The 23,708-nt window shown below is 48.4% G+C and overlaps 1 protein-coding gene across 1 annotated transcript in view; it reads right to left on the bottom strand.

The window, feature by feature from the left end:
* Window positions 1-20,517, bottom strand: part of CNIH3 (cornichon family AMPA receptor auxiliary protein 3) — a 149,088-nt gene extending 128,571 nt beyond the window's left edge. Inside the window, exons 1-2 of the mRNA XM_049867923.1 lie at window positions 20,503-20,517; window positions 19,493-20,191 (exon numbers count right to left, since the gene is read on the bottom strand). Coding sequence (XP_049723880.1) covers window positions 19,493-20,191; window positions 20,503-20,517 — 714 coding nt within the window. The remainder of the gene's footprint in view (window positions 1-19,492; window positions 20,192-20,502) is intronic.
* Between the last annotated feature and the right edge of the window lie 3,191 nt (window positions 20,518-23,708).

The following is a 23,708-nucleotide window of genomic DNA, read 5'->3' as shown; positions in this document are numbered from 1 at the left end:
ACAACATGTCCAAATTATGTGAGACATAGTCTCACCATCCTTGCTTCTAAGGAGCATTCTGGTTGTACTTCTTCCAAGACAGATGTTTGTTCTTTTGGCAGTCCATGGTATATTCAATATTCTTCGCCAACACCACAATTCAAAGGTGTCAATTCTTCTTCGGTCTTCCTTATTCATCATCCAGCTTTCACATGCATAGGAGGCGAGTGAAAACACCATGGCTTGGGTCAGGCGCACCCTAGTCTTTAAGGTGACATCTCTGCTTTTCAACACTTTAAAGAGGTCTTTTGCAACAGATTTGCCCAATGCAATGTGTCTTTTGATTTCTGGACTGCTGCTTCCATGGGTGTTGACTGTGGATCCAAGTAAAATGAAATCCTTGACAACTTCAGTCTTTTCCCCATTTATCATGATGTTGCTTATTAGTCCAGTTCTGAGGATTTTTGTTTTATGTTGAGGTGTAATCCATATTGAAGGCTGTGGTCTTTGATCTTCCTCAGTAAGTGTTTCAAGTCCTCTTCATTTTCAGTAAGCAATACAGCAAGTAGAACAATAAAAGTTCCCTAAAGATTTCAGACAGGTTCATGGGATTCGCTGTAGCAGAATGTGGTCTGTACCACTTCCCAATAACCACAAAGAAAGGGAGAAAAGGGGAAGCAGGGCAATGTGTGTATCTGTTCAGTTTAGAATTAAGAAACTGGAGGCAACTATTTCTCTTTTGCCCTGGTCTGCCTGTAACTACTGCGAAGCCTCCCCAGCTTGAAGTGCCTCTGGGGAACAGAAGCTCTGACACGTAGAATGGTCTCCAGAGGCATACACATTGGAACTGAACCTCTGCCCACGACTCACCAAGGGCAGGGTTACCTCAGGCCTCAGGGCACTGCTGTGTCCTCAGAATGCACCTCCCTCACAGGACTCCCCTCATACACCAGGGCTTTGTTGCTGTTGTGAGCTGCCATTGAGTCAACCCCGACTCATGACCACCCCATATGAACAAAACGCTGTCCAGTCCCACGCCATCCTCATGACCAGTTGAGGAGTAGACCGTTGTGTTTCACAGGGTTTCCACCGGCTGATTTTTTTGAAAGCAGATTTCCAGACCTTTCTTCCCAGCCCCTCTTAGTCTGGAAGCTCCTGACATCTCTTCAGCATCATGGCAGTATACACGCCTCCACTGACAGATGGGTGGTGGCTGCAGGTGAAGTACAATGGCTGGGAATTGAACCCAGGTCTCCAGCACGGAGGGCAGGAATTCTACCACAAACCGTCACTGTCCTGTTATTGCTGTTGGGTGCCAACCCTGTGTACAATAGAACTAAATACCGTTGGGTCTTTTGCCATCCTCACAATTGTTTCTACATTTGAGCCCATTGTTGCAGCCACTATGTCAATCCATCTCATTGAGGGTGTTCCTCTTTTTCACTGACCCTCTACTTTACCAAGCATGACGTCCTTCTCCAGAGACTGACCCCTCCTGATAACATGTCCAAAGCATGTAAGATGAAGTCTCACCACCCTCCCCTCTAAGGAGCACTTTGGCTGTGCTTCTTCTAAGACAGGTTTGTTCATTCAAGTCAATAGTTCGAATCCACCAGCTGCTCCTTGGAAAACCTATCCTGGCAATGTGTTGGAATCGACTCGACGGCAACAGGTTTAATGCCTAAATATCAATCTTTAAGTGTTCCATTTCATTTTTGATAACTTCCAATTTTCCTAGATTCACACTCTGTACATTCCATATTCCAATTACTAATGGATGTTTGCAGCTGTTTCTTCTTATTTTGAGTCGTGCCACATCAGCAAACGAAGGCCCTGAAATCTCTACTTCACCCACGTCATTAAGGTCAACCCTACTTTGAGAAGGCTGCTCTTCCCCAGTTGTATTTTAAGCGCCTTCCAACCTGAAGGGCTCATCTTCCGGCCCTGTATCAGACAACGTTCACTGCCATTCATAAGGTTTTCCTGTTGCTGTGATGCTGGAAGCTACGCCCCTGGTATTTCAAACGCCACCAGGGTCACCCTTGGTGAACAGGTTTCAGCAGAGCTTCCAGACTAAGAAGGACTGGGAAGAAGGACTTGGCGATCTACTGCCTCCTTAGACCTTCCAGTTTCCATTTCCGAATCTTTGCATCCTGGAGAACTAATCGTTTGGCTTATTTCCATATCCACAAAACTCTTAAACACAGTTACTAATTATTTTTCTTAATAAGGCTCACATAACACATTAAAATATATTTTTTTTATCCAAGATACAAATGGCTCTATTATATAGGGGACCATCTGGACTGCTACAGCTAGCTGGCTGTGTTGCTATCAACTCTTTTTTTGGGTTCATGAATCAGTTGCCAATAAGAAAAAAAAAGGAAGTTAGCTCCAAGCCTCTGCCTCCCTGCCCTGCATTTCTCCCCAGCAGGAGAGCTGTATCCCATAGTCAAAGCGGACCGTGTGAAACAGAAAACAGAAAGATACCTAAAGCTGACGCTCTGGAAATGTCAGCCCACGTTCTAGGCACCTTGGGGGCGGGAGGTGGTGTCAGCTAACTTCCTAACTCTTGGACCCACCAGCTGGGCTAAGTAATAATGTGAGGCTTCTAACAGATCTGAGATGTATGCAAAGAAAGAAGGATAAAAGAAGGTCAAAAGCAATAGAGAAAGAAGAGATGTGGGAAGGAGAGTGAAAAAAGGAGAGAAAGAGAAGCCAAGAACTGGGAGTCCCCAGTGCCAAGGACTCTTCAATAACCATGACCTTCTCCTGTACCAGCCACCCAGCCAAAAGCATCCAGTGGGGGCTGAGTTCTAGGTGCTATGGGGCTAGCCAGTGAAAGGAAACAATCGATATGGAAGCCTTAGTGTAAACATGAATCAAACCCTGAAAAGAATAAGCTCATGCCAATGAATAGAGAAAAGGGGACATGTGTGGAGTCCCCAGTGGGCTGGCCTGTAGCTCCTCCCTTGTTAGGGGAAAGGAGTCCAGAAAAAGGGACTCAGTAGGCCAGAGCCAGAAACGTGCCCTGAGCACTCACCTGCCGTTTTTAGGGGTGCTGCAAAGGATCAGAAGGCATAGCTCACTCTGGCCAACCAGCAGACTCAGATGGTCATATTCAAGGGTGGGCCATGCAAACGGGTGGGAGCCCTTGGCTACAAGCCTCTGGGTGGTGAGAAACAAACGGTGAAATAAATGTGTGTGGTTAACTGCTCCCACGATGGCATTCAGCCCAAACCGTGTTTTTTTTTTTCTAAAAAATGGGCACACAACCTCTCACCCCCACTCACCATCCATCCTGACCTCAAGAGAGAGGAATAAAACCAAATTTTATCCCTCCAGTTTATAGCCAAGAAAATGTAGGATTTGCATTGTTAGGGAATTTTGTGTTGTGGTAACTGTGTGTGTGTACGTACGCGTGTGAATTTACATTTTTACAAATTTGTTTTCTTTAAAAAAAAAACTTTGTGACTCAAAAAAAAATCCCACTGCCATTGAATCAATTTCAACTCATAGCGACCCCGTAGGACAGCTGAACTGCCCCATAGGGTGTCCAAGGCTGTAATCTTTATGGAAGCAGGCTGCCATGTCTTTCTCCTGAGGATTGGCTGGTAGGTCGGAACCAGCAAACTTTGGGTTAGCAGCCAAGCGCTTAACCATTACCCCCAGGGTTCCTCTTTGTGACTCAAAACAATTTAAAGAAGCTAGGAAATGAAGGAAAGGAAAAGGTGCTGTTGAATCAACTCGGACTGATGGTGACCCCACGAGTGTCAGAGTAGATCTGTGCCCCATAGGGCTGAAGAAAAAAAATCATAGCTGATTTTTCAAAAGTAGATTGCCAGGCCTTTCTTCCAAGGCACATCTGGGTGGACTCAAACTTCCAACCTTTCAGTTAGCAGCTGCGTGCATTAACCGTTTGCACCAACCAGGGGCTCCAGAAAATGAAATCATTCTCTGAATTGTCTCCCGGTGAGCTGACAATGTCCTTCATTTCCACGATCCCAGCAGTCCCTGGCAGTCCCCAGATGCAGGGGCAAAAATGAAAGTATGAGTTGTCTGGCCCCTCTACCAGCCCAGGTAAGGCTGTCTGGTCCCTCTCCCTGGCAGCTACCAAAGAAAATGCTGGGCCTCTGGGCCACCCATAGATTTGAGAGCAGAAGTGCAAATAAGGCTTTAATGAACAACGACAAAAATTTTTTGTACAGGATCCCATTGTTCTTAGCATCAGGTGCACGTCCCAGTTCTTACACACCCAAAACACCCACAGGCCTAAAATTACAGAAAACGCTGCTCATCTCTTCCTGGTGAAGTCCTCTACAGGAAATGACTGCGGTCACCGGGGTATCTTTCTGACAAAGCCCAAGAGGTAACTTCTATAAAAACCTGTGTCTAAGAGCTATTATGACTTCTGATGGGGTCAGTGGTGGCTCAGTGGTAGAATTCTCACCTTCCACATGGGAGACCCGGGTTCAATTCCTGCCCAATGTACCTCACGCGCAGCCACCGCCTGTCAGCAGTGGCTTGTGTATTGCTATGATACTAAACAGGCTTTAGTGGCGCTTCCAGACTAACATGGGCGAGGAAGAAGGACCTGGCGATCTACTTCCAAAAATTAGCCAGTGGAAACCCTACAGATCACAACAGTCCAATCCACAACCAATCATGGGGATGGTTCAGGAGCAGGACCATCTCATTCCACCGTGCCTGGGGTCACCACGAGTTGGTGGCCGACTTGATAGTAGCTAACAACAAAACGATTTCTGACAACTAGGGCTTAATGCTAAGACTTGAATAAAGATTTGTTAACTATTTTATTTACTTAACTGGCTTGAGGTTCCAATGTAATGCAAAGCAAAACCAGACAAGATAGTTAAGCAAATGAGTAAACCTGGGATGTTTTGGGCACTGCTGTTACCCCCTCAGAGATGGGAAGGCTGAGAAGGGCAACCGGCAGGAGCAGAGAGTCAAGGAAGAGCAGAGAGCTGCTTCAGGAAAGACGGCGGTCCGAGAGAGTCTCTGCTCATTAAACTAGAGGAGCCAGACAGAGCCCCACGTAGAAGCTGCCGGCTGGGTGAGATCTCTTTGTCTCTCAAGTAGCCAGGGAAACACAGAGAAAGTTGAGCAAGGGGTAGCAGCAATATAAAACTAGAAAAAATAGACAGATATCTTGATAAGACAGCCTGAGTCTCAACCCGGGCTAAACTAATGAAATGATGGAGACTGGAGAGAAAGACCCAATCCAACTCAATACATACTTATTAGTGGCTATCCCAAGTCCGGGAGCTAGAGGTAGAACAGACAGCTGCCCTCTAGTGCCTCACGTAACTGTTGCTGTTGGGTGTTGTCAAGTCAATTCCAACTCCCGGCGACCCCATGTGACAGAGTAGAAATGCCCCATAGGGTCTTCTTGGCTGTAATCTTTATGGAAGCAGATCACCAGGTCTTTCTGGAGAGGGACCACTGACCTTGGGTTTAGCAGCTAAGTGCTTAACTACTGCACCACCAGGGCTCCTTGCACATAACTGAGGTCCCTACAAATCCTTCACCTGAAGTAATTTAACTGTTCATTTAAGACAATGGACTCAGAGAGTCACAGACAGGGGTGCCAAGGCCTATGGTGATGACAGCAGGCGGCAAGAAGCCCCTGGAGGGCAAAGCCATTCCCTCTGACAATGCCGTCCCCGGGCCTCTGAGACTCATCACCGCCTGACTCGAGGATCACAGAGCCTGTGTGCAGTACTGCACCGACTCTCCTTTTAGCCTGCGGGACTAGACAGTAGGAGCATTTCTCAGTACCCAGGAGTTCAGCCAGGTGCATAATAAGCACCACAGCACACTGCCAGCCAGCCCACTCAACCCAGGCCAATTCTGCTGCAGCCTGGTCACCACTGTCCCCAAAGCCACAGGTTCCCTGCTTTCTTCAAGCGTCTGGGCTCACAAGCAAATGCAGGCCACCATTCTATGCATGGCAGGCCTGCGGGCCACTAGCATTCAGTCATGCACTCAACACACATCTATTGTGTCCTTCTAAGTTCTGTGCCAGGAGTCACAGCTGAGTGCTAGATTGGACGGTAAGAGCCCTGCCCTCCAGCAGCGCCCCTCCCTTAGGCCAGGCATACGCACACAGAAGTGTGCACTAACACAAGGCAGTACGTGTAGACGAAAATGTGCTAGAGTTTGCTGTAGGGCTATGGGGCAGGTTGGAGTGAGCAGAGTTGATCTTGGTGAGACGAGCTAGACAGTGAAGGAATGTGCAGAATTTAGATCACAGAGAGAAGCCTTTCCTCACGGAATAAGGAATAAACAAACACCTGGGGGCAATAAAGTCTACCTGCATAGTTGGGGAGAAGTCCCTGGGTGGTGCAAACAGTTAATGCGCTCAGCTGCTCATCAAAAGGTTGGAAGTTCAAATCCATCAGTGGCACCTCAGAAGAAAAACCTGGCCATCTACTTCTGAAAAAAATCATTGAAAACCCTATGGAGCGCAGTTCTACTATGACACACACGGAGTTGCCATGAGTCAGAGCTGACTTGAAGATAACTGGTTGGCTGGGCTGGTTGGTGTAGCTGGGACTGTGAGACTGGAAGTATTTGGGAAGTAACTGAAAAAGTTGGTAGATACTACTCTGTAACAGGTCTTGAACACCAAACTGAGGGATCTGAATATCATCCTATAGGGAATTTACATCAACCCCATGAGCTCCGTAAGCTTAGTCTTCAATCCCCAGGCCTTGTAGCAGAGACAGCCCTAACCAAGATTCTGGAGTCTTAATGCCTGCAACACCATGCACAATGTTAGTGGCCCAGTTACAGTCTGTCAGGTGACGGGCCATGCTTAATCTTGATTTAGGCATCTTTTTTAGTGTTTTATATTTTGGCCTTCATCTTAGCATAGATAAGAATGTCTCCTGTTTGCCTCTCTTGCGATGTCAGATTAAAAATATTTGCCGGCCTCATCATGAAGTTCTGGATTGGTATTCAGAGACCAATTCAGGATTTAATTGTGCACGTGGACTTTGCAGTGACCTTTATGGGAATTAATGAGATTCCCAGGGCCATTAAAGAAGTACAGGCAAGAATCAGTTACCCAGGTCAAGATGGAGAAGCCCCGCCAATGAATAATCCCAAAGGCAACTCACCTCCCACCTCGAAGACCAAGTCTGTGACGCATACCACGTGCCACCTCGCTCCGTCTACAGCAGGACTGACTGACAGCCTCTTGCTTAGACAAGCACAGCTCATTTTTCAGCTACCAAGAGAGGAAGCAACTGAGAAGCAATCTGAATGGCAAACACATCAACCTGGAATTTAATGTCTGCCTTTTTTTTTTTTATTATATTATCTAAGCCACAAGGGGACAATCTACACCTGGTCATCAAGAGACAGGGGAGCAGTGTATTTCATAATCATCTGTGACCAAAAATGAGTAATTCTGGCAATGGGAAATTCTGACGATGGAAAATTTGGCAACGGATATGGGTGATGGTTGTACAACATGATTAACGTAATCAGTGCTACTGAGTTGTACATGCAAAGAATGGTGCATTGGCAAATATATACATTTTTACGATTAAAAAAAGAAAGAGTAACACAGATACCAGTGGGTCTGCTATCTTGAAATGCAAAATCCACACACATAAGGCCAGAAAGGCCAGTGTGCGGTGCCCATGTGTTGGTCTGAACAGCATCCTCCACTCTCAGGCACACACATGGGCTGCGGTCACCATCTGACAGGCCTTTCTGTTACAGCCATTTTTGATTGAAGCACAATTATCCTCCCTCACACACGAGAGCCACCATGCCCGGAGATTCCGTGGGTCTCCAGTACAGCCCAGGAATGTACATTTTCAACAAGCACCCCAGATAATGGATGTAACAAGGTAAGTCTTGGAAACTGTTCCATGGGGAAGCTTCCTGAATTTACTTACTCTGCAATTACTGAGCTCCTACCCTCATGCGACGGTCATCAGGGAAGACCAATCTCGAGAAAAGGAAATCATGTCTGGTAAAGTAGAAAAAAGAAAAACAAACCAAACCCGTTGCCGTTGAGCCGATTCCGACTCATAGTAACCCTATAGGTCAGAGGACAACTGCCCTACAGGGTTTCCAAGGAGCGGTAAATTCGAACTGCCAACCTTTTGGCTAGCAGCCAAGCTCTTAACCACTGTGCCACCAGGGCTCCTAGTAGAGGGTTGGTAAAAACAAGGACGTGGTTTCAACAGCCACAACCATGGGCTCAAACATACCAATGGTCACGAAGATGGCACAAGACTGGGCAATACTTTGTTCTGTTTTATATACAAGGTCATCATGAATTGGAGCTAACTCAACAACAACGGCCATCATGCCACTCTTGTGCTGGGCACTGAGGCTACAAAAGAGGGGGTGGTGCCTGCCCTCCAGGAGCTTACGGTCCAAACACAGGGACAAGTACAACACAGCATGACCAGTGCCATGGTGGGATTTAGACCAGGACACCAGACAGGGGTACTCAGCCACCAAGCCAAGAGTGGGCTTCCCAGAGGACATGAGGCTGGAGTGGAGCTAGTCAGGTGAAGAACAGGGTCGGTGAAGAGCATTCCAGGGAGATGGAACAGCCTATTCAGGTAAAGGCAAGTAGTTGAGGAAGTCTGGAACACAGAAGGTGAGAAACGAGGTTAAACAATTTAGCTGGGAGCTGGTCATGGGGGCTCTCAAGTCTGTAGGTGAGAGAGCCAAAAAGATTTTTACATGGGGATGACATGAACAGATCCTTTCACACGCTGGCCATGTCACTCTCAGTGGCTGTGAGGGTGGTGGATTAGCTCAGGTGAGGTTATAACCAAGGAGCCCAGTTTGGAAGGGACCAGAGGCTCTAAGAAAGAGCAGAGGCGAGCCTGAACAAGGCAGGGCCATGATGGTCTAACTGATTATGAGAGAGTGTGATCCACTAAGGAACAAGGCTTGCTGTGAGGAGAGAGGAGGGCGCGCAGAAGGGCTCAGCCTGGAAAAGACTGTGGGTGTGGGCAGGGCAGGCAGTAGATACTGAGGTCTACGGCAGAGGCAGGACTGGGAGGCAGGGCACACTGACTGGCTGGGGGATAACCACCAACATGGAAATAAGGCAGAGAAAGAAGAGCCCAGGGAGGACACCGAGGAGGGATGGTCAAGGAGGTACGTACAATCTAGGGAAGGGTTGTAGAAGCGACAAGCAAGAGAGTCTCAAAGAAGATGTGGACAACAGTATCAAAGCCACCAAGAAGTCATGATGAGCACTCAGTGGTACCTGGAGGCTGTTCAGCAGGAGGCCACATGTCCTTGTTGAGAACAGGGCAGAAAGGCGTGGGGGCACAGGACAGGGGGTCAAAGAGGAAACGAATGCCTTAAAATAACAGATAAAATGGCAAAATGTTAACATTTGTTAATTCTGGATAGTGGATGCAGAGGGCTTTATTTTATTAGTCTCTGCACTTCTCTGTAGGTCTGAAGTAAGAATGAAAGGAGTAGACAAGAGGCAGGATATAGTAAGGCAAAACTGGTTTGGAAGGGGAGGCAGGTGGCACAGGAGGGCTGGGGTCAAAGGGGCTTTTAAGCTAAGAGCTCAGAGGCGCTGCAGACTTCATGTGCTGAGGGGAAGGGGCAGAGGCTGAAGACACACAGAAGAAGGGATAAGTGATGGAGCAATGTCCCTGAAAAAGGTCCCCGGGTGGTGCAAATGGTTTGTGCTTGGCTACTAACCTAAAGGTTGGTGGTCTGAAACCACCCAGTGGTGCCACAGAAGAAAAGTCCTGGCAATCTGCTTCCATTAACATTACTGTCCAAAAAACCCTACAGAGCACTTCTACTCTCTAACACACAGGATCACTGTCTTAGTCCTTTAGTGCTGCTGTAACAGAAATACAAATAGATGGCTTTATCAAAAGAGAAATTTGTTTTCTCACAGTCTAGTAGGCTAGAAGTCCAAATTCAGGGTGTCAGCTCCAGGCGAAGGCTTTCTCTGTTGGCTCTGGAGGAAGGTCCTCGTCATCCATCTTCCCCTGGACTAGAAGCTTCTCTGCACAGGAAGCTCAGGTCCACAGGACATGCTCTGCTCCCGGCACTGCTTTTTTGGCGGTATGAGGTTCCCAACTCTCTGCTTGCTTCCCCTTCTTTTTATCCTCTTGCAAGATAAAAGGCAATGCAGGCCACACCCCAGGGAACTCCCTGTACGTTGGATCAGGGATGTGACCTGAGCAAGGGTGTTACATCCCACCCTAATCCTCTTTAACCACAGGCAGAGGTTATGAACTATAACATACAGGAAAATCACAAAATGGAAGACAACCACACAACACTGGGAATCATGGCCTAATCAAGTCGACACATGTTTTGGGGGAACACAGTTCAATCCACGACAGTCATCATGAGTCGGAATCTACCCGTTGATGGCAACAGGCTTGGGTTTTTTGTTTTTAATGTTCCTAAAGAATGGGGAGGGGGGAATTAGCCTCAGATGGGAGGAGAGACTCCCTGCCTCTGAGTCTAGGAGGGAAGGAGAACTACATAAGGGTGAAATCAGGTCAGTTCAGAGAGGAGAGGAATATCATCTCTGTGAGTTGGAGGCAAAGTCATCTGCTGAGGGGAGACAGTAGTAGGTCTTTGAGGAGCTTCAGGGGATACTGAGAGAAAAGCAGGTTTTAAGTAGTAATGTGGGAGGTGAAGGAACTCACCAAGATCACATCGATGCCTTATCAGGCTACACTGAGGACCTAGCTAAGGTCAAACCATGACTTCACTTTGGGCCCAGCAGCCCTCAGGAACCTGGGGTGAGACGGAGTCCTCAGAGACCCAGGGAGACACAGAACACAGCGGTTGAGAGCTGCGGTAAGAGTTGAGTGACAGATGATAAGGGGAGGAACTGGATCCTTGAGGGGTGACAGGCTGAGAAACAAAGGAAGAAGTTCAGTCAAAACGAGGGCCGAGAACAGGGCTACATAGTGCAGGAGTGAGAGATGGGGTCTCATGCTGGATAGGCAGGAGCAGGCACGGTCACCGGGCTGTGGGGCTGAAGGGCTAGAAATGGTCATTGGAGATGAGGTCAGGTAACCCATATCACCAGGGAGGAAGTGGCTGTGATTGAGGTGTCAACATCCCCAATGAATCCCCGGAGGAGTGGCCAACAGGGAGGCAGATGACAGTGACAAGAAAGGGTAGCAGGAGCGCCATCCCAAGCGCATGTGTACAGGAGTAGGAGGCTCCAGAGGAGCTTGTTTGCAGACTCGTCAGAAAGGTGACTAGCAGCATAAAAGAAGCCCAGGGAAGAAGGCACAAAGCAGTGTGGATACAAGGGAGGGAAAGAGGTCAGGCAGTCAAAGGGGCCCGGGATGGCTGCAGACAGACAAGTGAAGTCAACAGGCCTCAAGGTTCAGAACGGAGCTCTGTGGGCACTGCTTCAGGGCAGCACAGGCTGAAGCTCAAACTCCAACAAAGGCCTCCCAACATTCACTGCCTTTAATGTCTGTTCAGTGATCTGAAGTCAGGAAAAGTTGCTTTAATGTCTCTCTAACATCCAACCCCAATGAGGCCGTGGAACCTCACCCAGTAACTGAGGCTGAGGCCAGTGCCTTCTTGTTTTAGGTCATCTCTGAATTCTGCATTCTTCTCTCCTCTCTCAAAACATGACTAAGGTGAAAACACAAAGATGCTGTAAGCCTTCTCTTACAGGGGTGGCTGTTGTTAACTGCTGTCCAGTCAGCTCCAACTCGTGGTAACTCCTACACCATCTTCACAGTCTTTGCTATGCTCGAGTCCATTGTTAGACCCCCTGTGTGTTCTGAGTGCCTTCCAGACTGGGGGCTCATCTTCCAATGAGGACAGCATTCATCAGATAATACTCTGTTTTGATCCATAGAGTTTTCATTGGCTTATCTTCAGAAGTCGATCATCAGGCCTTTCCTTGCTAGTCAGTCTTAGTCTGGAAGGTTCACTGAAACCTGTCCACCCTGGGTGGCCCTGCTGGTATTTGAAATACCGGTGGCAAAACTTCCAGCATCATAGCAACACGTAAACCACCAGAGTATGACAAACTGGCAGACTGGTGGTGGCTTTCAGGGGTAGTTATGGAAAATCACCAGCCAGACCATCACCAACAAATCAGTGTAAGTGGGGGTAAGGCTGCAAAATCAACCCAGATGTCACAGCTCACAGGACGCGCTCTCTCCAGGCAGAGCCAGCACTTCTCCCCGAGCTGACCCTCTGCAGTGTAACCAGCGCCACCAGCATCAAGACGGCTCCCGTACCCCATGGTAAACGCCAGTCTTCTTTTACAACTAGTTTCCAAGGTTTCAAATCGCCCGGGTACAGCGGCAAATGCAGGTACCCACCTGCCTGGGGTGCCAAAAACAAAACAAACAACCCCTTGTGTCAAGTCGACTCTGACTCCTGGTAACCCCACATGTAACAGAGCACCCCCACGTGCTCCATAGGGTTCTCTCGGCTGCAGTCTTCACAGAAGCAGTCTACCTGGCCTGTCTTCCACGGTGCCGCTAGGTGGGTTCGAACCACCAACCACTAGGTTAGCAGCCAACTGCATACTGCTTGCACCAACCAAACTCCTACAGGGCCATGTGAAATTGCCAGAAGCCAAGTCAGAAATAAGTTACCAAGACAGCTAGAAATGTGCCAGGCCAGAAGGGAACAGGAATTCATTCCACAATTTCATTTCACTCCACATGCCAGGCACCGCACTAGGCTCTGGAGAAACAAGGGTGAATCAGAAAGGCCACTGTTCTCATAAAGGTCCCTTCCCTCAAGGTGCAGCGCAGTGGGGCGGTAGAGGGAGTGATGAGAGGGGAGGGAGAAGGGCTCAAGCTGCAGACATCACTTCACATCTGAACCTGCAATGCCAGAGGCCAAATAAATGGAAGAAGGAAACATGAAATATGGGCATGTGGGTGTCTACGGTGGAGACCAGGTGAGGCTTGGCTAAGAGCTCAGCACCCTCATCCCACCCCTAGACCAAGTAGGGTCTTGAAAAGACAAGCTCATGCCCACCCCAGGCAATCTTACCATTTCACATAAACGCATTTTTTCTGCAGATGGGTAATCCGAGAATCTGAGAAGTTTGCTCAGTTCCCAGTGGCGGAGCCCAGGACAGGCTGGAACTGGCTGAGACGGTCAGCCAAAAAGACCCTTCACCTGGCAGAACTGCCTCTCAGTAAATACATATTCGTTATCCTGTTGGGTCCCTTCAAGCTGACAGCAAATGCCACGGGCAAGCCACAAAAATGTCAAGATGTGATGACACACCGAATCTTTCCAGTGGACACTGGGGATCACTTCATTTGTACATTGTCAAAAATCAGCGTTTTCAAATGTTACTCTAGATAAACACTTTAAAAGCTCAAAACCTGAAAGAAATGGTGAGGAAACTTTGATCTCTTCAAAGAATGGTTTCACCTGTGTTTAGATAAATGAGACAGTCTGCAAACAGGCTAAGCCAAGCTGGAGTCGAGATGGCTTTTCCAAGTAAACATTGTTCATTTTATATTGGCTGGAAGCAGACATCCCTTCATATCTGAAACCTTTAGAACATTTTTTTTTCAGTGCCCATATGCAATTTTTTAAAATACACACATCGAGAGAGATTGAAAGAAGAGATTCCCACATCTTTTTCTAGATGATAAGATCAGCGATGACTTTTGTTCTCTTCATTATGCGTCCCTGTACTTTCAAATTTTTCAGCAATGAATCTGTACCATTTCAAAGCAGAAAAAGTAATTTTTTAAATAAAAGTGATTTTCCTCTTTTAAAAAATGATGTATAGTATGTTTGGAATCTTACTATTGTTGCTATTAACTCTAATCTGAGATTCCAGCCGCAAATTATCATATTTACAGAGAGAAAGGTGATCCTTTGGATAGAAACATTAGCCACTATTGTCAAAGTTAAACCACCCAAAGGCAGTGGCTACAGTTAGAAGAAAGGCAGGGTATAGGAGTCTCACAAATCCAGGTCAAATTCCAGCTCCAAAACATAATGGCTGTGCAACCTTGTTCAAGTTTCCTACCCTCTCTGATCTGCAGTTTCCTCACCTGTAAAATGTCAGTTGTGAGGACTAATGGGCTATCTGGGCATTAAGAGGCCAAGCGCCTAGACATAGGCAAAGCCACAGAACAAACTCAGTGCATGTTCTAGCCGTAACAAATGTACTGAAAGATGGTGTCTTACATAAAATAATCAGCTGTTTAAAACATGTTCATTTTAAAACAAATGCAAATATCTAATTGAATAGGATGCAAAATTCCATAGATTTCTCAAGTTAAAAAAAAAATATAAGACTTAAAAGAAACGTTGTGATTGTGGCTAGCCACTTTCATCCTTGCTTCCAGACCTCCAGTGGCAGGAAGGGGAAGGTAAACCAGTGGATACACATTCGAGAAGGCCTCCGTAAAGCGCCCAGGACAGGGCTTGGCTCACCATAAACCAAGCCCAAACCCACTGCCGTTGAGTCAATTCCGACTCACAGCGACCCTACAGGACAGAGCAGAACTGCCCCATAGGGTTTCCAAGGAGCAGCTGGTGGATATGAACTGCCACCCTTCTGGTTAGCAGCCAAGCTCTTAGCCACAGCGCCACCATAGGCACTCAGTAAATAGCAGTTTCTATTATTACCCCTTAGTAAAAACCATTGAGTCAACTCTGACTCATGACGATCCTATGTCTGTCAGAGTAGAACAAAACCCCACAGGCTTTTCAGTGGCCAATTCTTCTGAAGTAGATCATCAGGGCCTTTCTTCCAAGGTCCCTCTGGGTAGACTGAAACCTCCAAACTTTCAGTTAGCAGCCAAGCGTGTTAACAATTTGCACCATCCAGAAATTCCTACCCCTAAGTAGACTGCTGCTGTTGTTGTTGTTAGGTGCTACTGAGTCAATTTTGATTGATAACGACCCTATAGGACAGAGTAGAACTGCTCTATAAGGTTTTCTAGGCTCTACAGGGGAGACTTGGTGGCATAGTGATTAAGTTCTACTGTCCTGCAGGGTAGTTACGAGTTGGAATCAACTTGATGATTTTTCTCCCACCAAGCAGCTGGTGGGTTTGAACCATCAACCTTTCAGTCAGCAGCTAAGCACTTACCTGTCGTGCCCCCAGGGCTCCTTCCTAAGTAAAAAAAAAAAAAATTAAAGAAGAAAAACGGGCCACCATTATATCTTACAGCCAAGGCATTGCAATGACACGGTTTTTTAACTGCTGTACGTTGAAACCCTGGTGACGTAGTGGTTAAGTGCTATGGCTGCTGACCAAACGGCCGGCAGTTTGAATCTGCCAGGCACTCCTTGGAAGCTCCATGGGGCAGTTCTACTCTGTCCTGTAGGGTCGCTATGAGTCTGAATCGACTCCAGGGCACTGGGTTTGGTTTTTGGTTTGGATACATTGCTAAGTTACCAATTCATTGGGATGTCAATATATGCTAACCAATCAATATGGCTCACCAGACCAAGAAACACATAAGAAATTTAAGAAGATGGGCAGAAAGCAAAAGCATAGTCTAAGAAAGAACTAACACTGCTAAATCCTGGTTGAAATAATTACCACCATAACCAACAACCACACACACAGCGTGTGCACCGAAATCAGTGTGTTTCAGGTTCTGTTCAGCGGTAGGGTTTCGGGTTGTTCGGTGTGGAGAAAGGGAGAAGGAAATGAGTGGGAAAGGAAGCAGGGCTAAGACTTGGGAACTGTTACTACAATTTTAATTCAAAGAGCATAGAATTCTTTTATCATTAGAAACTGGAATTGTGCCATTCTCGCTAGGGATCTGGGCAGCACCTGACCCAGACTTGGGGTTTGACCCCATCCAGCTACCGTATGTAAGGGGGTGAGTGTTGGGAAACTAGACCAGAGCCCACCACGGGATCACCAAAATGCCTGGTTTTGATTTAAATATCTATTAGTGAACTAGCTGCACAAACCACCCACTTAACCTGTTCATGCATCATTTATTACCTTCTCCCTGAGGGAGAGAAGAAAAGCACTCAGCTTGCTAATCAAAAGGTCAGTGGTTTTGAACCTGCCAGCGGCTCCGTGGGAGAGATAGATGTGGTGGTCTGCTTCCATAAAGGTTACAGCCTTGGAAACCCTATGGGGCAGTTCTACTCTGTCCTCTAGGGTCGCTATGAGCCGGAACTGACTCAACCACAGTCGTCGGTTTGGTTTGGTTTGGTCTGGTTTGGTTTGGTTCGGTTTGGTCTGGTTTTGAGTGGGAGAAGGGTATTCTTTCTGATTACCTGCTCTGCTTCAGAGAGCTCAAGCCTGACTGAATTTGAGCTTCCTCTCTAGCACTCGTCCAACCCCCAGGCCAAGGCAAACACAGAAACGAACAGCAAGGAGGTAGTTCTGAACGAAGGGGTAGTTATCCTTCCAGAATCCGCCAGGCGCTCCATGGAAACTCTGTGGGGCAGTTCTACTCTGTCCTATAGGGTCGCTACGAGTCAGAATCGACTCGACTGCACTGGGTTTTTTGGGATCCTTCCAGAAGGCAAACGACTCCCAAAATCCAGCAAGGCAAAGAAAGCTCCCTTAAAACACTTCAGCCGAGGTTTTCTGCATGGCACGGGCACGCTCCATCTACGCCCGTTCCTGCTCTAAATCAGTTAAAGTTGCATTTTCCCTTAACAACTGTCAACAGCCTAAAGGCTCATTTCTCTCTCGAATTAAACCCTGCAATCCAGGACACAGGAAGGGAGAGGGCAGAATCCCTTTACTCCTAACTCCCAGGACTTTAGGTCAACTATGAAATTCCTTTGTCTGAATCCTTCTCTCCTACCCCCAGGGTCCTACATCTACCAAATCACAGATTTACACCATCTTGGAAAGAGGGGGAAGTCCAGAGGTCATCCAGGTCAACTTTCTCACTGCAGAGATGGAGAAGTTCAGAAAGTGTCTTTCCTGAAGTTAATGGTCCCTGAGCGGCACAGATGGTTAAATTATCAACTACTAGCCTAAAAGTTGGTGATTCAAACCCACCCCCCCAGGCACCTCAGAAGAAAGGCCTGGTGATTTGCTTCCAAAAGGTCACAGCCTTGAAAACCCTATGGAGAAGTTCTACTCTTACACACTCGGGGTCACCATGAGTTGGAATCCACTCAAGGGCAACTAACAACAACAAACTAACGACAACGACAACACGGTTAGAAGCACTCTTGCTCCTGGGTCTCCCTCTCCCTGTCGGAAAGCCTTATAGCAGGGCTGGCTCTAGCTGAACTTCTCAGCTACTTGGTTCTATTTTAAGATAAACCCTCTAGAAACTACTTGCACAAAACACCAGCATCTCACCCACCCTGCAATTCTCCCTGGGTGTTCATCTGGGTGGTCCCTTCCCAGGGCAGTGTGTGTGCTAAGGCTCACTGGAACCATGCCTTGAGGGATTCCGTTCAGGGTCCTTCCCTGGCACCTGCGCTTGCTGGGCAGGGAAGGCTGTTACCGGAGGAGGCTATGCACTGTGATGCTCCTTCCAAACCCTTGACCTTGGCTGTTCTTCCCAACCACCTTCTGATGGTGAGGATGGGGAGTTTATACAACCTCAGAGGATGAAGCCCTGAGAGTTCGATTCACTTGCCAAATGCCACGATCTTTAGAAGTCAGGGTTCCTCAGTCCTGCTCTCTGCCTCCCTTCACAGTTATTCTCCTTTTCAGAAGCTTTTTGTCCCTAATTCCCACACCACGTGGCCCACCCCTCTCCCGATCCTGCAGAATTGGAACCCACGGCTGCCCTCAACCTGGGCCATCTTTTGCCATGCAGTCCCCACTGAAGGGCGGCAGGAAAGCTTGTGCCCAGCCCAGGCTACTGGGGAATGCGGCAGGAAGCAGGTCTGCCACCGGGAGGGAGACTTCAGGGGTGGCATGGTTAGGACCCCAGGAGGATGAAGGAGGAAACTATCCTCGCTCTCATGGACTCTCTCTGTGTGCCTCTTTCTGGGCATCTTTCCTCCACATCCTTATTTCTCTGGCTCATTCCCCAACCTTCCTCTCCTCGATTTTCTCTCCCCCTCACCTTTCTGCCGCCTTCCATTTCCACCCCCATCACCTAGTTTACCACCCCCTCCCCGGTCCCAGCCTCTTCCTGCTTCCTCTTACAAGGCGCTCCCGTAGTGTTTCCACTTTGTCTCCAATTATGTCTAAATACAACCCACCACAGATGCTGACATTTTAAATGTTTAGTTGTTATAGTTACTTGACTAATTGCCCGGCCCGACGGCGGCGCAGCAGAGGAGGGGGCGGGGAAGTCTGGGGGTAGATGGAGTTGTAGCCGCCACTTCTGGGGGCCCAGGACGCTCAGCCAGGCCTGGGTGAGGGCCCCCTGCCCCGGAAACAACGGTCCCTCTCAGCCAGCACCTCAGGGCACCGAAGGCGCGCTGGCGCAGCCCGGCCTTGGGATCCCGTGGACTGTCACCTGCCCCGCGACAAATGAGTGGGAGCGGGTCTAACCTACCGGGGCGCGGCGGTTAACCTCCTAGTCCGCCCACACTGGAGGAAGAGGGGAAATGGGGTGATTTTAGAAAACTTGGGGGAGGCGATTGAGAGGGGCGCGTTTGGGGTGAAAGGAAAGAGTTAGAAACCGCTACCGGTTACTCACGTGCCAGATGGCGAAGAAAATGAGCGCAGCGCACAGCACCAACGACAGCATGTAGCAGAAAGCAGCGAAAGTGAAGGCCATGGCCGGCGGCCCGGGGGCTGCCTGCACCCCTACTCCCACTTCACGCTAAGAGCCCGCAGAAGGCCAGCGCCCCCCTCTAGGCCCGCGCTCCCTCAAAGGCGGCAGGAAGGAGCCAAGTCTGCACCCTCCCCTCGAGGCCAGTGGCTAGAAGGAGGCACGCCAAGCAGAGAGTCGAGGGCCAGCGAAGAGGAGCAGGATTCCCGCAGACTCCGGTCACTCCGGACGCCCGCCCGGGCGCAAAGGCAGGGGTAGGTGCGTCGGGTGTCGTTGGCGGGAACTGTCCCCAAATCGAAGAAGAAATCAAATCGGCAGAGAAGTCCTGCAGATTAGTGCCAACATGCGAGCCCCTCGAGGCAAGGACGGAGAGGGGTGCGAGGACTCCACGGAAGACCTAATGAGGTGCTCCTGGCCCCCCACACCTCCCCGGGAGAAAGGCAGTTGGAATCCCAGAGAAGAGCCCACAGCTTTCCGCGCTGAAGCCGGAGAGGAGAGGCATGAGCGCTGCTCAGGACCCCGCGCGCCACCAGGGCGCAAACATAGAACGTCCCGCAAGATACCCAGGCGGACTCCGAGCTCCTTCCGAATTCCAAAGCCGGCAGCGGCTCTCTCCCGGGAGAACAGGTCTTCCAGGTAGCCAGGAGGAGAGACGCGAAGCGCTTCTCCCCCTAGTCCTGCGCCCCAGACGCGGCTCCCAGCGCGGCTGTGCGCTCCGAGGCACACCGGCGCCGGCCCCAACCGCAGCCTCGGCCCGTCGGCCTCGGTTATCCAAGTTCCGTACACACTGGGGTCGAACCGGGCGAGGACGGGCTGCAGCCCAGCGGCCCTGCGCCCACCTCGGCGACCGTAGCGGCGGCTGTCAGGCCAAGTGCAGCTCGCGGCGGAGCTCGCTCCACCTGCTGCTGCCGCCGCCGCCTCTGCCGCTGCGAGAACTGGAACGGCGCGTCCCGGGATCCCCTCCCTCTCGGCACCCCACCCTCGGCTCGGGTTCCGCCGAGCACGCCCTCCCGGGCGGGCGGAGACTGCGGCGGCGGGGGATGGGGCGAGGTGGGTAGCGAAGCGCCACTGGGCGCTCCGTCGCCGCCGCCGCTGCAGTTGTGCGCGCCACCCTCTCGGACGAAACTTGAGGCCAGCAGCGCAGGCGGGGGCCGGGCGGACGCGGAGGTGGGGATGAGGTGTGGCGGGGTGGGGAGGAGCAGGGACTCTTTAAACACGTGCGTCTGGAGGAGGTGGGGAGCTGCGGAAGGGTATGGTGTGTGCCTGGCGCCAAACGCGGCGGCTGCTCCTGGCGGCTGTCTCTGTTTCGTCTGTGGGAAGTGGAGGTGGGGGACTCGTTTCGTGTTGGGTGGCGGTGACAGGACAAGCCCTTGGACCCCAGGAGAGCGCAGGTGGATTTTGCCAAACGGTAGCAGCTTTAATGCTCTGGGCTGCATCTGCAGCGCTGCTTCCAGTTTCTGCAGAATTCGCCTTACCGTCGTCCCCTCATCTCCCCGGCTGACCTTGGGACTGGGGCAACGCGGACTTGGTGGACTACTCTGGACTGGAGAGGCAGCAACAATGGCTGGCTGTTACTGGTGCCGGTCTAGTGGAGCTGTCAAGAGCATGAACTCTGGGAGTCGGACCCCTTTGGAGCTGCAAGTTCCGTAACCTCTTTAAATCTGGGTTTCCTTGTCTGAAAAATAGAAAAGTAGTACCAACCTCATAAAAGATTAAAAGGGATTGTGAGTAAAGAGCCTCGCGCACATAGCCTGGCACTCGGTACACATTCAATAAGTAGTTGTTGTTAGGTACCATCGAGTCGGTTCCGACCCACATCAACCCTATGTCCAACGGAAGGAAATACTACCTGGTCCTGCGCCATACTCGCAATTGTTATGTTTGAGCGCATTGCTGCAGCCACTGTGTCAAACCATCTCCCTGAAGGTCTTCTTCCTCTTCGCTGAGCCTCTACTAAGCATGATGTCCTTCTCCAGGGACTGGTCCTTCCTGATGCCATGTCCAAAGTATGTGAGACTAGTCTCCCCATCCTTACTTCTAAGGAGCATTCTGGCTGTACTTCTTCCAAGACGGATTCGTTCCTTCTTCTGGCAGTCCGTGATATATTCAATATTCTTCACCAACACAATTCAAAGGTGTCAGTTCTTCTTCCGTCTTCCTTACTCATTGTCCAGCTTTCGCATACATATGAAAAAAAAATTTTTTTTATGAGGCTACTGAAAATACAATGGCTTGGGTCAAGTGTACCTTTGTCCTTAAAGTGACGTCTTTGCTTTTTAACTCTTGAAAGAGGCCTTTTGCGGCAGCATTCAGTAAATGGTAGGTGTCCCTTGCCCCAGTGGCCTACCATGTTGGAAATGTACCGACCGTGCTTACTTTGTAAGGGATTTCTGATAAAGCTGTGAAAGAGGCTTCAGATAGTCATTCCAGACAAAATCTGGGTTACAGTTAAATCAGCAAATCCAAAAAGCAAAGAGAAGTACCCCGAAAGATGATTCGCAGCTCTGGGTAGAAGACTAGAACCACGTCATGGTTTGGAGCGATTCTCAGAGCACCTGGTACCTTGCACAGGTGGACACTGGAGAAATAGTTGATTGATTCTAACTCTGGTTTGCTAGCTATCCTGTTCACTGCTGTGATTCCAATGGTTTCAGACCTGATAGGGAAGAATTACAAAGACAACCCAACAGCAGGGTGAAGAAATTTACTAAGAGTCATTCAACTAACTAGCAACAGGACTAGAATTAAGTCTGCAGATTGCTAATCCAGGGCTCTCTCCACTACACATAATATTACTGCACCTGTCTGGTCACAGTTCTGGTGTGGAAACTAGATGGTGTTCAGTGGGACCTGGGGAAACTGGAGCCAGTCCAGAAGCTATTGACCAGATGGTCAACAGATCAGCATTCATTTATTGTCTGGGTCAGGACCAGCTACATACTTTGCAGAGCTAAGTGCAAAATGAAAATGCAGAATTTCTTACTAAAAAAATGTTAAGCATTTTAAGACAGCAACAGCAGAGCCTTAAGCCAAGTGTGTGCCCCTTCTGAGATGGGGCCTTGTACAACTCTAGAGGTTGAATACCCATGAAGCCCACCCTGCTCTGGGTTACTGCCCTTATCACTTTCTCTTTTACATAAGCATTTCTTCCAATATAAATTCTCATTAGCCAAATTTTGGAAAATACAGAAATGAAAAAAGAGATGAAACAAACACGTTGGTTTTGCCACTTTAAGATGACACACTACAATAGTGGTATATTTCTTTCTGGCTTTGTTTTCCACTTTTTATTTTGTATAGATTGTTCTTTTAATTGTTGTAACTATACTGTGTAAAATTTTTTAACACCAAAACAATAAGATAATATCAAAGGAAAATTTGATAATTCAAGTTTTTCGAGTCCCTTTGGGCCTGATCTATTGTCTTTTGTTTCTGCTGGTTCTTGCGGTTCTTGCTTATGGAGTCCTATCGCCTCATGTGTCTAGTAATTTTTTATTGTATGCCAAACATTGTTTTGAAAGTATTAGCAGAAATTGGAGGCCTAAGATATATTTCTCCAAGGAGTATTTTTCAAGTTCTTTTGTCAAGTTTCTGGGGAAACTGGCACTCCAGAATTACCTTAATCCAAATTCAGGGTTTGAGATTTTCTCAGCTAACCAGATGACTTAGTCCGTGTAAGGGCTGGTTTATTTCCAAATCTCCCTTATTCATATGGATCAGTCCTTTTGGATCCCAGGCCAAATCAAGTGGCTTATTGAGTCCTCAGCCTTGGTGGTTCTTGACTCTAACTTTTGCCCCCAGCCTGACAAAACACTGAAAGCACAGCTCAGTCTCTTAGCCACCTCTTCCAGATTAGCAAATGCCCCTAAGGCAAAATTGGCCCCAAGTGCTATACTGACCTCTTAATTCCCAGCTACTCCCAGAAGTTGGTGCTGGTAATACCCTACTCTCCTGTCAGGTCTTTGATGCTTTCAAGAAGATGTTTTTATATTTCATTTAGTTTTTGAAGTTGTGTTCAGTGGGAAGGTTGGTCTGAATTATCTAGCCCTGCATTACCAGAATCAGGAGTCTCCACAGCAAAAGAAAATTTCGAACAAGAAGAATTTTAATCTATTATCCCACCAACCTGACTTTCAAGTTTCTACCCATATGAAGACTCTGTTTTTCTTGCCCTTTCCCCAGTCCTACTTTGCCTTGCTTTATTAGTCACAAAACGATATCTCAGTGAAGGTGACTTCAGTGATAGAATTTAAGGAACTAAGAGCCCCAGGCAGCTACTGTATATTGATTCAACAGATTTTCTTTAGTGCCCATATGTACTGGGCAATGTGGGGGATCCACAAGGTTCCCAAACTAATTGGTGAAGTAATAAGTAACTCCTTCACAAACCAATTAACTAGTTAACCAGTTCCGACTCACAGAGATTTTATGTGTGTCAGAGTGCAACTGTGTTCCACAGAGTTATCAATGACTGTGATCTCTCAGAAATAGATCACCAGGCCTTTCTTCCAAGGTGCCTCTGGGTAGACTTGAACCTCCATCTTTTCAGTTAGCAGCCAAGCACATTAGCCATTTGTACCACCGGAGAACTCCAACTCCTCCACAGGCAGTGTTTAAAAAAAAAAAAAGCGCCTGTATACAATAGAGAAAGGCAAAGGAGAAGATGATTGGGAATGGATGTTGACTTACCAACCTTCCTTATTTCCTCTACTGTAAACATTGAGAAGTCAATTACCATTTTTCACTTTTGTTTGTTTTCCTAGCCACCATGCAGCCAGGAGTGACCATGTGACACAATCTGGACCCATGAGATATAGATTTCTTTGTCCCCGGAATGCAGACCTGATACCTGGAGGTATAGCAGTCATCTTGTGACCAGGAGGAGGAAATCAATACATTAAAATGGAAAAGCTAAGAAGATAAAAGGAGCCAAGGACACTGATAACACCCTACCAGTCCTGAATTTCCTATTCCCTGACTTCATGTTTCATTAGACGATAAAAGTTCTCAGTTTTCTAAGCCATGGAAGGCAGGTCTTCTGTTATTTGCAGGTGG

This window comes from Elephas maximus, chromosome 24, assembly GCF_024166365.1.
Source record: "Elephas maximus indicus isolate mEleMax1 chromosome 24, mEleMax1 primary haplotype, whole genome shotgun sequence".
In the NCBI taxonomy this organism is placed as follows: Eukaryota; Metazoa; Chordata; class Mammalia; order Proboscidea; family Elephantidae; genus Elephas; species Elephas maximus.
The sequence above is the reverse complement of the archived record's forward strand: the minus strand, read 5'-3'. Positions and strand labels throughout refer to the sequence as shown.